The sequence below is a fragment of the Delphinapterus leucas genome, chromosome 11, assembly GCF_059928025.1.
Source record: "Delphinapterus leucas isolate spDelLeu-1000000601 "Yukka" chromosome 11, BTC_Dleu_Yukka2, whole genome shotgun sequence".
In the NCBI taxonomy this organism is placed as follows: Eukaryota; Metazoa; Chordata; class Mammalia; order Artiodactyla; family Monodontidae; genus Delphinapterus; species Delphinapterus leucas.
This window is the reverse complement of record NC_143139.1, coordinates 6,136,871-6,152,583: the sequence shown is the minus strand read 5'-3', so window position 1 is coordinate 6,152,583 and position 15,713 is coordinate 6,136,871. Positions and strand designations below refer to the sequence as shown.

The 15,713-nt window shown below is 49.9% G+C and overlaps 1 protein-coding gene across 8 annotated transcripts in view; it reads left to right on the top strand.

The window, feature by feature from the left end:
* The window catches only part of ANO2 (anoctamin 2), a 336,711-nt gene that overhangs the window by 91,422 nt on the left and 229,576 nt on the right, over positions 1-15,713 (top strand). For all 8 annotated transcript variants that reach the window (XM_089920173.1, XM_089920168.1, XM_089920169.1 and 5 more), the window contains 3 exons: positions 5,228-5,379; positions 8,688-8,742; positions 11,092-11,143. In XM_089920173.1, coding sequence (XP_089776299.1) covers positions 5,228-5,379; positions 8,688-8,742; positions 11,092-11,143 — 259 coding nt within the window. The remainder of the gene's footprint in view (positions 1-5,227; positions 5,380-8,687; positions 8,743-11,091; positions 11,144-15,713) is intronic.

The window sequence follows — 15,713 nt, the reverse complement described above, 5'->3', positions numbered from 1 at the left end:
CCCCAGATGCCCACCGTCTGTTGGGGAGACAGACGCGTGAACCACAAGTTAGAGATGAGTGTGGCAAACGTTATGACACAGGTATTCGTTCACAGGATGCTAAGGAAGCATGGCAGCAGGCGAGTGGCTAAGGAGGGTTTCCTGGGAAAGCTGGTACTTGAGCCCAGTGGAGGAGAAGGAGGGTAATTCAGGTGGAGAGGGAGGGGAGAAGTTCCAGGAATAGGTACGACACGTGCCAAGGCACAGAGGCAGGAAGCAGGTCCTTTGTCCTCCAAGCTTAGCATCCGCGGTAGCGTGCATGGGGCCGCCTGCCACGTTTGACTGTGGGCATGGGCCGTTGTGTCTGCCCGGGTGTGTGTGTAGGGCCTCCATCAGGGCTGTGGGGTGGAGGTCGCCTTGACGGTTCTGGTGGGACTCTGGCCTTTTGCACCGTTTACATTTTTCCTGGAGGTAAATGATGCTATTTGTAGGGCTTTGGAGCACCCCTCCCCCCATCAGGGAATAGTCAGGATTTATCCTGGTCCCATCCCTGGTCCCTCCAGAAACATGCCACAGGCCCCATTCCCCTTAGCTCGCTTCTCTAGGGAGCTCTGCCAGACCCACTGCTAAGAGGAGGTTCAAGACCAGCTCAGAGGTGCTCAGCTAACCGTCTTCCAGGACAAGGCCCTGGGGCAGGTGCTGGTTGTTAATCCGCATGGATTGAATACAGGCCCTCCTGGCCCCTGCCGGGACTGGGCAACCCCGCGCGCCCTTGCAGCTGGTGCCGACAGGCCGGGAGACCTTTCGGCCGGCCGGTGGCTTTGGGCGGTGGCTTTATTCTCCATCCTGGTTTCCCTCTACCAGGGCCTGTTACCTGACGACTGACTGTTCTGTCCCCGGCCTGGGCTCCTGCAGTGGCAGCAAGCGCTGTCGTCAGTGCTGGGTCCCCAGAGATTTATCATTCGTTCGTTCGTTTAACCATAGGGGCTGGTTTGACAGCGTCCTGCCTTCGTGGAGATTGTTTGGTGGGGAGGCTGGACATGAATCAAATAGTTATTCAAATAAATGTAAAATCACAACTACGATAAGTGCTGTGAAGGAGAGGAATTTGGGCCCTCGAAATGCTGTGAAGATGGGGCTTGACCTTGTCTGGAAGCCAGGAAAGACTTCCCCCAGGAAGTCACAATTGAGTGAGAGCTCAAGTGTGAGCACAGGCTGGTGAGGGGGAGGGAGAAGGCGAAGGGTATAGAGTACTAAAAATGCTGCCCGAGGCTGGTGGCTGGGTGCAGTGAGCAGGGGACCGTGGGGCAAGGAGAAGGTGGAGACTTCTACAGGACCCCCCAGGCTGCGTGGAGAATTTTGGTTTTTATCATAAGAGCAATGGGTGATGGTTGAAGACTTTTCCGCAGGGAGGTGACATGATCAGATTTTTGCTTCAGAAACATCACTCTGGCTCAAACGTGGAGACCGAATTAAAGGTGGACAAAAGTGGGGTTGCCAGATAAAATACAGCATGCCTAGTTAAATCCAAAGTTCAAATAAACAATGAATATACTTTGTTTAGTATCAACATAAGTATGTCCTAAATACTGCAGCGGACATACTTATACAAAAAAATTATTGTGGCTCTAGTATAATTTTTTTTATGTGAGTATGCCCTCCGGTTGTCTTTTTTAATGAAAAAATTGTTTCATTAAAAGTTAAAATTTATCGTTTACCTCCAATGCACATTTAACCGGACTTCTTGCATTTTTATTTGTTAACTCTGGCAGCCCTAAGCAAGAGAGGTGGGAAGCCAGTTATTGCTGTAGCTGAAGCCTCCTTAGACTAGGAAACCAGAGGTGGACATGGGGAGAAGTGGACAAAGGAGAAACACCCTCGGTCGGTCCAAGTCTGTCGTTTCAAGGCATGTAGGATGCAGAGCCAGTCAGCTTCCCTCCTGCTCTGAAACTTGAATTGCCACGCACATGCCCTTTAAAGACGCATGGTTACGGGTATGGTGAACACGCTGCAGGACACGTGCCAGGTTGGAACCTGCCCTAGATGACCTGTGAGATGTGTTGGGACACGGTGAACGGGTCATCTTTCTGCCCCCGTCCCTCCAGGCCCAAGGATGCCCCAGAGGTGAGCTCTTTGCGTCTAGGTGACCGACGGCAGGAGGGTCAAGAGCTTTATGACAGTAGGGGCAGTAGAGTAAGGCGCACAGTGTTTTTCCCCGATGTTCACTCACGTCGCAGCAGAGGGAGAGTAGAGTGAAGCAGCCAAGGTCGCAGGCTCTGCCACGAGGTTCCGAGGCTCCAGCACTTACTATCTGGTTGACACTCTCTGTGTGATCTCGACTGAGATTCTTAACCCCTCTCGTTGTTTTTTTTCTTTGCGGTACACGGGCCTCTCACTGCCGTGGCCTCTCCCGTTGCGGAGCACAGGCTCCGGACGCGCAGGCTCAGCGGCCACGGCTCATGGGCCTAGCCGCTCCGCGGCATGCGGGATCTTCCCGGAGTGGGGCACGAACCCGTGTCCCCTGCATCGGCAGGCGGACTCTCAGCCACTGCGCCACCAGGGAAGCCCAACCCCTCTCGGTTTTTAGAGGCACGTCTTTAAGATCAGTGCTGATGTACATCAAGCCAGGTGCATAGGAGATGCTTAGAAATGGCCTGTGCTCCCAGAAGTAAACGGTCCCCTCGGTCCAGAAGGCTGGCTGCTTCTTTGTGCAGAACCCTGCCTGATGAATTTTTTGATTCACAGCTCTGATGTTGTCCTTGTTCACACCCTTCGCTGACTTCCCGTCGCCTCGTGCAGCGGGATCTCCGCGCACTGGTCTCCGTGTGCCTTTCTGCCGTGAACTGTCACGATTCCCCCATCAGAACCCGAGCACCAAAGAACCAGGCTGTGAACCCTTCTTAAATCCAGCTTGAACTTTTTTACTTTTTTGGTTGGCTTGGAATGTCTTTGCTGATATCTGTTCGAGCCTGATTCATTAAAAGTATGTATAAGGTGAGGTTAATAGAAGTATGATCAAAGAAGATAAAACACGTGTAGAGGCTAAAAGAAATGCCCATCACTAGGGAAGTGACTAAACAAATTAGAACTCGTACCCACTGTGTCATATGGTGCCTTCATGAAGGTAGTTCTACGTGGACTGACTTGGAAAGACACGTACTCGGGATATATTGCTAAACGAGAAAAGCAAATTGTAGAATTATACCATTGTACCTGTGAAGTATGATCACAGGTGTGTTTGGAAAGGGATTCAGTTACATATAATATGTATGGAGAGAGTCAGTATAAAACATACTCCAAATTCTGAATGGAGATTTCCTATGGAGTGGAGGATGGGTTGGGATTGGAAGTGAAGGGAAAGCTGTTAACGTTAGTTAATATACTTTTTGGTTTTGGTCTCTTTTTTTTTGGCCACACCGCATGGCATGTGGGATCTTCGTTCCCTGGCCAAGGATTGAACCCGTGCCCCCCCTGCAGTGGAAGCGTGGAGACTTATCCACTGGACCGTCAGGGAAGTCCCTGGTTTTGGTTTCTTTGTTTACTAGAACTGTGTTAATTTTGTGATTGAAATTAAGTCAAAATGCATAGAGAAGTGTATCAGAAGAAATAAATAAACTGGGCTTGTGTTTCAGTTGTTAGATTGGGGAGGTTCTCACCCTTCCCACTGATTATCATGATTTTATTAAAGAACAGAAAAACAAAAGAAGGTTACCTTTCTGTTCAAGTCCCAACAGAAATGCTGCTCTCCTTAGGAAGCACTTTTCTGATTCTTCAGCTGGACGTGCTGTCTCCTTTCTTTGAGCCCTCAAAGCATTTTGAGTGTCTTTTGTGGCATTTATCTCCATCAATATTGCAAGTGTTTTGTACATGTTTTACAGCCTCTCTAGATTTAAGCATCTTAAGGATATCTTGTTGGAGAACACAGCCGGCTTTCCAGTCGGAGGGTCTGGCTGTGACTCTTATTCTGGTCATCTACTGCAGCAGGACAAATTAGCCCCAGCTTACTCAGTAAGACACAGCCATTTTATTCCGTCCTATGAATTTTTGCTCAGTATCTTGAGCAGAGCTAGACGGGGTGATTCTTCTCCACGTGGTGTTGGGTCATTTGGTGGTATTCGGCTTGGGGTTGAGCTGGACAGCAATGTCCAAGAAAGCCTCCCTCACACGCCTGATGCTTGGCAGGGTAGGTGGAAGGTTGGGCTCAACCTCGTCCTTTCCCTGTCTGAGTCCTCTCCGCATGTCTCCTCAGACATCCTGCAGGCGGCTCAGAGCTTCAAGAGACGAAGGCAGACCAAGGCAGAAGCTGCCCATCTTCTTAAAGGGTGGAACTGGCATAGTGTCCCTTCTGCTGCACTGGGCAGGCAGCCCCAGAGCCTGTCCAGACTTAAGGGGGTGGAAACAGAGATGCCATCTCTTGAATGGAGAAGTTGTGTGGAGAAAAAATCTGTGGCCATTGTTAATCCACCAGAGCTTTGCTATGACAAGTACAACCTCTGTGTCTCAATGACAACATCCGTAAATTAGAAAGACCAGAAGCTATAGTGTGTGCAGACGCACTCTGTACGTTATGAAAAACCATAGGTACTATAGATACCAGTGCTTATCTTGGTACTGACGCAGTGCTTTACTCGAGGCAGGTACTCAGTAGGTGCTTAGTACTTTGAAAGCAGACTCATTTATCAGATGTCTCCTAAGAAGAGCACAAGAGAAGTGATGCTGGATCGTCACATAGGGGCGTGGTCTGCTTGGAGAGTACAGACTTGGGATTGGGTTGACATGAGTTAGATCCAAGCAGTCGCCCAGTTACTATCTGTGTGACCTTTGTTGACTCATCTCACCTTTTTGAGCCTTAATTTCCTCATCATAACAGGAGAGTAATCTTATCTAGCTGGCTGGGTGCAGTGGGCATTGGAGCTCATTTGAGTAAAGCCCTTAGTATGGTGACGGTCACACAGTAGGTCTTCTGTGATGATATAACAAAGATGTATAGAAAGTCTGCGCTCGTCACCGCGCTCCTCCTTCCCTGCACTGGTCACCTCCATTCGTGCAAACAGTTGAGGGGGTTCACTACCTTGTGAAAGCAGGGGAGGAAGGGTAGGACCCTCCTGCTGGCTTCCCCAGTCTCGTCCTCTCCCCAGAGTGTCCCCTACGGGGGGAATCTGAGCCCCCTGCAGCTCTGGCTGTGGGTCCTTCTCCTCTGAGCGTTGGACGCGGCCTCCTCCTCACACCCGTGGCTTTGCCGTCGTAGAGGTACGTGATCAAGTCAGAAGGCAGCATCGCGAAGACGTTCAACGAGATCCTGCAGAAGCTGAGCGCACCCCTGAAGCCCCGAGTGCCCGAGCGCAGTAACGACAGGATGAAAAACCTCTCCTACCCGTTTTCCAGGGAGAGAATGTACCTGTGAGTATTGGAACTCTGGAGGTGGGGCTGCGTGGGGGATGGGAAGGGACATCAAGCACCACTTGGGGCCTCAGCTCATGAGCCGAGTGCCCGGGTGCCTGGGAGATGGGGGAGGAAGCCTGCTCTCAGGGTGGAATACTCCGTGTGTCTGCCTTCCCAATCCCTGTCCCTGAGCGAGATGATCGCAGATAGCTCTTGAATGTTCATCCCGTGGCTTCTGGGAAAACCTGCCATTTCAGTCACTTTGCGTGATGGATGGAGAATCAGGGAGCAGACAGCCAGAAACTTCGGGACTCTGTGAGCAAAGTGGTCCGATACCTGTTTACCTTCTGCAGGGAGACCACTCTGGTCTGTTCCCAGTCTAACAGGGTTTCAAGATATTGTGATAATCCAGAGAGATGGTGGATGAAGCTTCTGGACGTCTGTCTTCTCAGCTGCCAGCTCGTGCCCTCACTGACCCAGAGGAGGGGAGGGAATAGGTTTTCTTCTCAGGGATGGCCTTTTGGGAAGCCTTTGGAAGGGCGAGTCATGGTTGGGAAGTGGGAGATGCAGAAGCCAAGCACTAATTCTGTTTTAGGAGCTAATGATAAAATAAGAAACTATCAAGAGTGGTAAGAGAATCGAGTGAGAGAGGGAAAGGAATGGGCTTGGAAAGGAAGAAAAGATACAGGATCTGTGCTTTTGGAGGAGATGGCATCGATGGGCTGTGTTTCTGCCATTCATTGGGTACCATCTCTGCCCACTTTGCCATGTTAGATAACAATTCTGTACACATGCATATGCTCCCTCATTGAGTTTTTACCCCTTAACGATTCTGGTACCAATTCTGGTCACCAGTTCCAATGTGTGTGTGGGTTTTCCCGCGCCACCAAGAAATTCTCCGACACCAGCTGGGTGCCCTACAATTCAACTCAGTTCTGACACTGTTTACCTGGAAATAGCATCGGGTTGCTCAGGCTGAGGGCTCAGTGTCACAAGACTGCCCCGCACTTCAGATGCCTGAGCAAGTCCAGGTTGCGACCTGTGCTTCTGACCGACTGGCTACAAGTCAGAGGTTCTTACGACCCCCTCCTTGTGTTTGACTAATTTGCTAGAGTGGCTCACAGAACTCAGGAAACCAGTTTACTCGCTGGATTACCGGTTTATTATAAAGGATGTTAAAGGATACAGGTCAACAGCCAGGTGAAGAGATACATAAGGCGAGGTCCCAAACAACGGAGCTTCTGTCCTCGTGAGTTTCGGGCTCAGCGTGAAAGCGTTTTGATTCACCAACCCAGAAGCTGTTCAAACTGCATCCTTTTGGATTTTTATGGAGGTTTCATTCCATAGGTGTGATTGATCAAATCATTGGCCATTGGTGATTGATTCAACCTCCAGTCCCGCTCTGCTCCCCCAAAATCAGCGGGTAGGACTGAAAGTTCCAACCCTAAATCCTGGTGGTTTCCCTGGCAACCAGCCCTATCCTTAGCGGCTTTCCAAAAGTCACCTCGTTAACATAAACTCACTGGTGCTTGAAAGGGGCTTGTTAGGAATAACACGACACTCCTGTCACCTTTATGGCTCTGAAGCAATTTCAGGAACTGAGGACAGGAGACCAAATACTGTAACAAAAGATGCTCTTTTGGCTCCGAAAATGCTCAATGGCTCTTATGGCTCAGAAAATTCCTAGGGCTTGGGAAGCTGTGAGCACAGGGGATAAAGACCAAAATATATATTTATTATAAATCACAGTGTCACACTCCCATTGTGAAGCGGCCGTCCAGATATAACTATCCCTCTATTATGGAGAGGAAACCAAGGCCCAGGATCTGTCCAAGGTCATGAAAGCTTAAGTGGCTGGACTGGGATTGGCACGTTGACCTCCTGGCCGGCTGTTGTTTTTGCACTCTGAGCATCCTCTATATCCCCCCCTTCCTTGGGCGCTGTCTCCACACCGGCGCTGGCATCTGACCGGCCACCTCCCACACGGCTGCATTCACTCAGCCCCTGTGATCCCCAGGCCAGTTCTTCACCCCCAGCCAGAATATGCTCTCCATCCGCTGAGTTTTCACAGCAGTGGTCTGCATGTGGCCACGTTCTCCTCTGCATCAATTGCTTGGAAACACCCCCTGCCCCCATCCCCAGTGGCTGGGCTCCCAGGGGGCCGGGGGCATGGTTCAGGTGTCTGTGTGCCCTCCAGCACAGTGCCCTAAGGACAGTCACACAGGTGGTTTTTTTTTTTTTTTAACATCTTTATTGGAGTATAATTGCTTTACAATGGTGCGTTAGTTTCTGCTGTGTAACAAAGTGAATCAGTTATACATAAACATATGTTCCCATATCTCCTCCCTCTTGCGTCTCCCTCCCTCCCACCCTCCCTATCCCACCCCTCTAGGGGGTCACAAAGCACCGAGCTGATCTCCCTGTGCTATGCGGCTGCTTCCCACTAGCTATCTGTTTTACGCTTGGTAGTGTATATATGTCCATGCCACTCTCTCACTTCGTCCCAGCTTCCCCTGCCCCTCCCCGTGTCCTCAAGTCCATTCTCTGCGTCTGTGTCTTTATTCCACACAGCTGGTTTTTTGAGTGAAAGGTCAACATTTGAAGTTTACAACAGGCACATGTCTTGCATAATTGGGAGTTTGGTATCTAATTGCTGTGACAACAGTGACAACATTAAATAAAATTTTGAAAAACAGTTATAAGCCCAACATCCTGAAACTGCACTCTTTTCTGTTGTTGAGGTTTTTTTTTCCCAGCCACGCCGTGCGGCTTGCAGGATCTTAGTTCCCTGACCAGGGATTGAACCTGGGTCCTCGGCAGTGGCAGTGCTGAGTCCTAACCACTGGACAGCCAGGGAGTTCCCCGTTGTTGTGTTTTTACTCTCTTTGTCCACACACAGGAATCCTTTTTATATACTTTCATTTTTAAAACTTATCATAGTATCATGTTTTTCTATGATAGTCTCACTTTTTCTACAGTATTTCTAAAGTTTTCATAATTATAATTTTCAATGGCTATGTGATAATCTATCCTTTAGGTTTTGGAATTGCGTCTTAGCTCCATAATCTTTGTTATAAGTAAGTTTGTAATGAACATTTTAATTCATGGACCTTTTTTTTCCACTGAATTAATTTTCCCAGTGATACATTTCTATGATAAGTTTTCAGAATTACTGGGTCAGAAAGAGTGTAAATGTTGTGAGTGTGTGTGTGTGGCTTACACATCTTGCTATGTTGCTTTCTAGAGGTTTGCTCTGGGCCTGGGGTGACAGTAGTCCCAGGACAAGGATAATGAAATGAATTGACCTGCTTTCTTGGTGTCACCAGGTACAACATACAGGACGAGGACACCTTCTTTGATAATGCTACCCGTAGCCGCATTGTAAGTAAACCAGTTAACCAGGTGCTTAACCAGGTGTGGTGGGCTCGGGGCGGGGGGGAGAGGAAGCCTGAGTCCCCTTTGGCAGGGCATCTCTTGCCCTCCCTGCTGCCTCCCATCATCCTTTGCTTGGAGTTGCCTAGCAACTGGAAGGAGCGTCCAGGAGCTTCCCAATCCCAGTATCGAAAAAGCCAACAACTCTTCTCACTCTTGGCTTGAGACGGGGGTCTCCTCTTTATGGTTCTCCACCCAGGCCCTTCTTGGAATCACAAAAGCAGGGAATGTCAGGGCTGGGGGGGACTTTCAGGTAGTCAGGTGACCCCCTTGCTTGACTGTTGAGGAAACTGAGGCTCTGAGATGCAATGAATTGGAAAAAAGTTCAGGCAGATCGTTTTGTGTCCAAATGAGGGCTCATTGCTGGGCTGCTGAGTTTCTTTCTTTCATTCCCAAAGAAGTCCTGCGCGTTGCTGTCACGGGGAATGCTAGAGCTGGGCAGTTTGTCCAAGGACAGAATTACCAGCCCGTTCAATAGGAAGCCAGCATTTGTGACTGTAGCCATTCTTCTACTGTCTTCTTGCCTTTTGCAGTCAAGGTTTTGGATTTTGCAGGATGGTTGATTCCACTGAAAATCTGCATAGGGCCTGGGCCCTGCGGCCCCAGTCTGAGCTGTAGGGCATCTCTGTTCACTGATCCATTTATCCCCTCCACCCCTGGAGACCATCCAGCCTATGGACAGAAGAGGGGAGAGAAAAAGGGGCCCAAGGAACGCTGGTCACTTAGGCCACAGTGGAAACATGGCAGTGTGTTTCCCTCGATCCCTAGGAAAGAACTTAAGTTTCAACAGGAGGAGGAATAAGCGTTAGATACCTAGAGGACTTCCAAGTCAGCAGGGTGATGAGAAGGGTAAGAAGGGGCAGGTGACTGGAGGAAGATACAGAACATTTCCAAGTCACGCTGAAAACACGGCCCTGACTCTTTGCTTGTAGGATGGGCAAGAAAACACCTCAGGTCCCTTGGCCTAGTGCTCTAGGAAGATTTAACACGGGCATACGATTTCTTTTATCTTCCTACAGAAAAAAGCATAAGCTTCCCATTGTTTTAGTTGATGCTGTTACAAGCTGTAAGTCTCCCCACAGCTTGGGTCCCACGACTGGGGGGGACGTTATAGGGCACTGTGGAAATTACCCGATAATTGCAAAGTGCTTGTAGAATGATAGGCTGCCATATAAATGCTGTTCCTAATTATTATTGCAGTTGGATACTGCACCGCATTAGAAGTGAATTAAACATTCTTCGGCCCCATTCTGCTGGAAGTTATTTATTTACCACTCCCTGTAGGTCTGTGGCTGGAACGTGGGAGTGTGAATGATGATGGAGTAACACATCTTTTCTCGTTCTGGAAGCTTCTTCCTTCCCCTCCTGCCCTTTTCCCAGTCCACCGCACATTGTGACGGGGGGAGAAAAGGGCCTTGGGTTTTGTCCTGGGGTCTGCTCCGCCCTGGGCTTTGGTCTGAGGACCTCACCTGCATCTCCCAGTAACCCCTTTCCTGTGGGCGTCTGGGCAGCCCAGCTGTCTGTCCCAACGCCGACTTCCTTCCTGGAGCCGGGAGCAGGCTTGAGACCCCTTGGAGGGCACTAGTTGGCCTGCAGGTTTACTCTGCCCTGGGTCCCTGCTTCCTTGGCTGGGGTGCTCTCGGCACCCTGCCCTCCTGAGTGAGCGACGGGGTCCCTGCAGGCCCCGCAGTCGGGGCTGTTGACCTGTTGATGGCGCAGCGGTCACGGAGCAGCAGCCTGCCGTGTGCCCAGGATGCACTGTGACACCTGGAGTCTTGAGGATGGGTGGGACCTGCTCTGACTGGGGAGGCGTGATAAGGACTTGGGGGAAAAGCAGAGAAGTGATAGCACCAAGGACCAAGATGTAGGTGGCCCTTTTCTAGTTGCCAAAGCGCTTTCATGGGTCCCCAAAGCAGCTCTGAGAGACAGCTCCATTGCAGGGGGGCCCGCGGGCCCTCAGGACCTGCAGGGAGCTCGCTCAGGACCCCTCAGCAGCAGGGCACTGTTGGGGCTGGTGGGGCGGGCACGCCCCCCCTCGCCTTCCCTCCCGGCTTCCTCCTGGGCCCTCCAGAGGGATGTGAGTCTGGGCTCCCCTTCCCTCCTGTAACTGCAGTCAATTTACAGGCTTTTCTTTATTTTGCGGGGCGGGGTGGCAAACGGGGTGTGTGTGTGTGAGGGGTTAGATGCTTTGTTGGAATGTCCGTGAGCTTGGCACATGCCTGCCCATCCCCCCCGCCCCCGGGCTGGGCACGCACCATGTGGCCCAGATGCTCATGGCCGAACTGTCATCTGTTTTAGGTACACGAGATCCTGAAGCGCACCACCTGCTCTCGAGCCAACAACATGATGGGTGAGGACCCTCCCACCAGGGGCCGTGCTGACAGGGGCTGGGGGGCCAGGGAGACTGAGAACAAGACAAACAGACGCCCGCATGGAGGGGATGCCCTGCCTGCCCCCATTTCTCATGGGGCTGGGGCTGCCCCCTGACCTTCACCCCGGGTCTCTGTCCTTCCTCTCCTTTCCTTGGATCCTTGCTGACACCTTTCACTTGATATCGAAAATTCATCTCCTCTCCCTTCACAGTCTCCATAAGGTTTTAATAACCACCCAAATCATGGCAGCTTTTTTTTTTTCTTTTTCGGTACGTGGGCCTCTCACTGCTGTGGCCTCTCCCGTTGCAGAGCACAGCCTCCGGACGCGCAGGCTCAGCGGCCATGGCCCACAGGCCCAACCGCTCCGCGGCATGTGGGATCTTCCCGGACCGGGGCACGAACCCATGTCCCCTGCATCGGCAGGTGGACTCCCAACCACTGCGCCACCAGGGAAGCCCAGGGCAGCTTTTAATTCGTTTGATTTTAAGAAGAAAGGCATCTTAGAGGGCTTTTAGTCCAAGCCCCTCACTTGATGTCAGAGAAACTGACTCCCAGAGAGGGTGAATTAGTCTGACGGTACCTCTTCTGAGTTCAGCATCCTTGTCACCACTAAACCTGTCTGGCTAAACCTGTTTGCCTTGTGGTTTGGTTTTTGAACCTGGGGGTGTTTGTGTTTGAAGCAGGACCCTCAGTGTTTGGGAGCTTGCAGTATAAGGCAGGCGGTCCGGATGCTGACGGGTGGTGGAGGGGACACAGGCGGGGGGACACGCTGAGCTTAGGTCCACGCGCGGCGTCCCGTCCACACGGTCCCCCTGCAGGTGGAATGCTCTTTCCAAAGGGGCTGCTGTCCCTCATCGCTCAGAACATCCCCTGGGCTGACAAACCTTGGGCTTTTGAGGCAGCTTTTAGGTGAAAAGAGTCACTTAGAGGCAAGTCTAGGGAATAAAGTAGGCCGTCAAGCTGAGGAGCAGTAACCACGATGGCAGTAATGATAGCTAACGTTGGAGAGTTTATGTGGGGTCCATGTGCTGCCTGAGGACTGAGGGAAGGGGTTGAAGAGGGAATCAGAGCAGGTGCCGTGTAGTGACGGTATCATTAGAACAGTGTGGGACCTCTCAAGGGGGCGACTGTATATGACTCTGCTCTGATGTATTCACGTCACGACAAAATTTTAAATACCACTCCAGTGTTAAAAAATCAAACCTTCTATATGGTGGTGTTTGTCTGGAGCTGATGAGACGAGACTCTGAGTGAGGCGATGCACTGGCCCCTCAGTCCCATGGGATGGACCGAAGCCCTCACTTTGAGCACTTGTAACCGAGGACCACCAGAGGCGTCAAGAGGTCTGAGGATGTAGTTTGTATTTTCCCATGGCCTCTGTCAAAGTTCTGGAATTTACCCTCACTTCTAGTCCAGTTCACTCCTCGGTTCCAGTAATCTGCCTTTTATTCACTCACACCCTCTTTGGTTGGACCAAAACTGCTCCCTCGGGTGTCACAGGTGACTGCATACTGCCCGCGTTGCGCAGCTTTTTCCTCCGTCTTCGTCTTCCTGTGTCCTTCCAGACCCTGTCGCTGTACCCAGGGAGGATCCTGCTTCTCCTTCCTGGACCACACTTGCTTTGCTTTCTCTTCCTCCTCCCCCATTTTCAAGGTTGTCTTCTCCACGTTCCCTTGGCCTCCTGACTCTCACTTTGCACACGTGCAGCTGTGAATTTCTGTTTCCCACTTCTCTCCCCCATGGCACACCAGCCTTTCCAGCGGCCAGCTGGATACCTCCACTGAGATATTCCCAGCACCTTGAAATCAACGTCTGGCTGTGCCCATTTCCATCTCACTCCTCTCTCACCCTGTCCATCTCTCCTGCCTTTCTTCCTGTTAATGTGACTGTTGCCCTCTCTGGTTTCATTCCTGCTGTTCCCTTTGCTGGGATGTCCTTCCCCACGTCTCACCCGGGCCCACCCCCAGACTGAATACCTCTGTCCCCCAGGTTCTCCCTTTATGCCCTCTCCTCGGAACTCCCATCAAGTTTGATGTCTTTCTTGGTGATTATCTGTGTCCATAGCTTAGACCCCCGAGACAGTCCTTGAGATGTGTCTGGATCATCTTTTATCCCCCAGTGCACTTGGCTGGCTGCCCTGCATGTTCTATTCAGTCAGCTTGCTTCAGTGAATTCATTAAACGTGCTCAGCCGGCTAGTGTCATAGCAGTAGCTGGTGAGTTCCCTGTGTTTGTGGACAAATGACTTAATTTCTCTCCAACCCAGTTTTCCCTTTTAGGCAAGAATTACGTGTCTTGCAGAGTTTTTGTAAAGATTAAACGAGAAACTGTTAGTTTGTTTTGTAAACTGGGAAGTCCTTAAAAGCTAAAGTTTGTTTTGAGGGACAGCCTCCAGATTGTTGAAAAGCCATTAGAGACCCTCTGCTTTAAGACAGCAGTTTTTTTTCCCTTTGAGGATCTGTTTGTTTGTTTGTTTGTTTTCTGATGTCACAAAGTCAGACATCTTAAGGATTTTGTTGTTGAGTAGTTTTCAAAAATTTCTTTCTTTTTTGACATTCAGAAAACATAATATTGAGCACCTGCTATGTGTCAAATGATGTTCTAGAAACTGAGAGATGGCGGGATGAATTTGACCTACTTTCTGTTCTCGCGGGGCTCTTAGTTTAGCCACGTGGACAGACACGTAAACAGGTAGTTAAGAGATAATCTGGCAGGTATGCTATTAGAAGCGTACGGAGGGCAAGGGGAGTACAGATTGAAAACAGCCAGCTCCCATGGATGCGTCTAAATATCATCGTAAGTTATCCAGTGTTAGCTTCATGACTCCCCGGGAAGGTAGGTGTGTCAGGAATTATCACCTCCAGTTACCGAGGTGCACAGACAGGAGGGGTGTCTTCTCCAGAGCCGCATACTGAGACACTGTTAGAGCTGGGTCTAGAACCTGGGTTCCCTCCTCCGAGCCTATTCCTCTGCCTTTGGGACGCAGGGAACTCAGCGTGGCGTTTGGCTGAGTCTTTATGGGCTGTCGGTTCCACGGTAGTTGCTGATGGTTTACTAGCTCCTAACAAGGGACTGGACCCTGCTTGCCAGGAGAGGCGAACGCTGAAGGCCGATTCTCAGGTTCTTTGACTTCCGCCTGCGAAAACACAGTAGTACCCTTTAAGCTTTCTGGCCAACTTACCATCTTACTTAGAAGATCAGAAAGAATGAGGAATGTGGTAACATTGTGAGGCCTCAGGATAATACGGACCTTTGAGCCATGGGTAACTTTTGATTTTATTGCCCTTCTCTCTGGTTTTATAGAGAAACACACATGGGCTGAGAATTGGCTTAGATTTCCTCCAGAGGAGGGTTGCCTCATAAAGATAAAAGAAAAAGGAAGAACAGGACTGTGTGCGGAATTGTTTTCCAAGGCATTTTCATTGATCCTTCAGCCCTGGAATTGCCTTTTATGTGGTCGTTACTTTTGTGACCAGTTTACAGAGCTTTACTCCCTTTCTCATCGTCCTCAATTACAGTGGAAATTAGAAGATGGAAAAGATGATAAAGATCAGAAATAGAAGATGGAAAAATAAAACTAAAGATAATAATAATTCCGAATCACTCCCGTTCATCTGGTATTGTCACCGTCTTCTCTGTAGAAAATACACTGTTTTGAATGCCTACTTTGTAAAGCATTATGCTGCATATACAAGATGTATGTATTGATTTATTTATAGTCCCGTCTTGTTCCACAAAATTTCTGAGGTGACTTACAAGGAAAACAATAAAACAGCATAATGTAAATAATAAAGAAATAAGAAACAGGAAAAACACAAATTAAAATAGAATGTTGAAACTAGGAGGAAAAAATAGGCTACAGGGCTTCCCTGGTGGCGCAGTGGTTGAGAGTCCGCCTGCCGATGCAGGGGACACGGGTTCGTGCCCCGGTCTGGGAAGATACCACATGCCGCGGAGCGGCTGGGCCCGTGAGCCATGGCCGCTGAGCCTGCGCGTCCGGAGCCTGTGCTCCGCAACAGGAGAGGCCACAGCAGTGAGAGGCCTGCGTACCACAAAAAAAAAAAAAAAAAAAATAGACTACAGATATGCAAACCATATGGCCCTCTAGCTTTTGCAGTTGGGCTGCAAATTTGACCTTGAACCGAAGTGAGAGGGGAATACAGTCAGTGGTGTAGCACTTCATGTCCTCAGCAACATCTTCTTATATAGAAATTTTTCTAAAGTCTCTCTAAAATTCCCTGCTTTCTTACATAGAATATATCAACATATGGTCTCTCTATAAAGGCATACGTAAGCTTTTCTGTAGGATTCAGGATTATCCTTGAGAATATAAGGTTATTCGAGTTTCCTCAAGGATTACCTAAGTATTATTAGGGCTGTTTGCCCCACAGTCTCTGATGTTTTTGAATTCTTGACTCCGGTGACCTCCCTCCCTGAGTTTTGCTGTTTCAAGGTTTGCCGTGCTATTTAGGGCACAGAAAAACAAACTCATTAGAATTTGGGGTAAAGAGAGCGCGAAAAGGCATTGCAGAAGGACCTGGAGGATTCT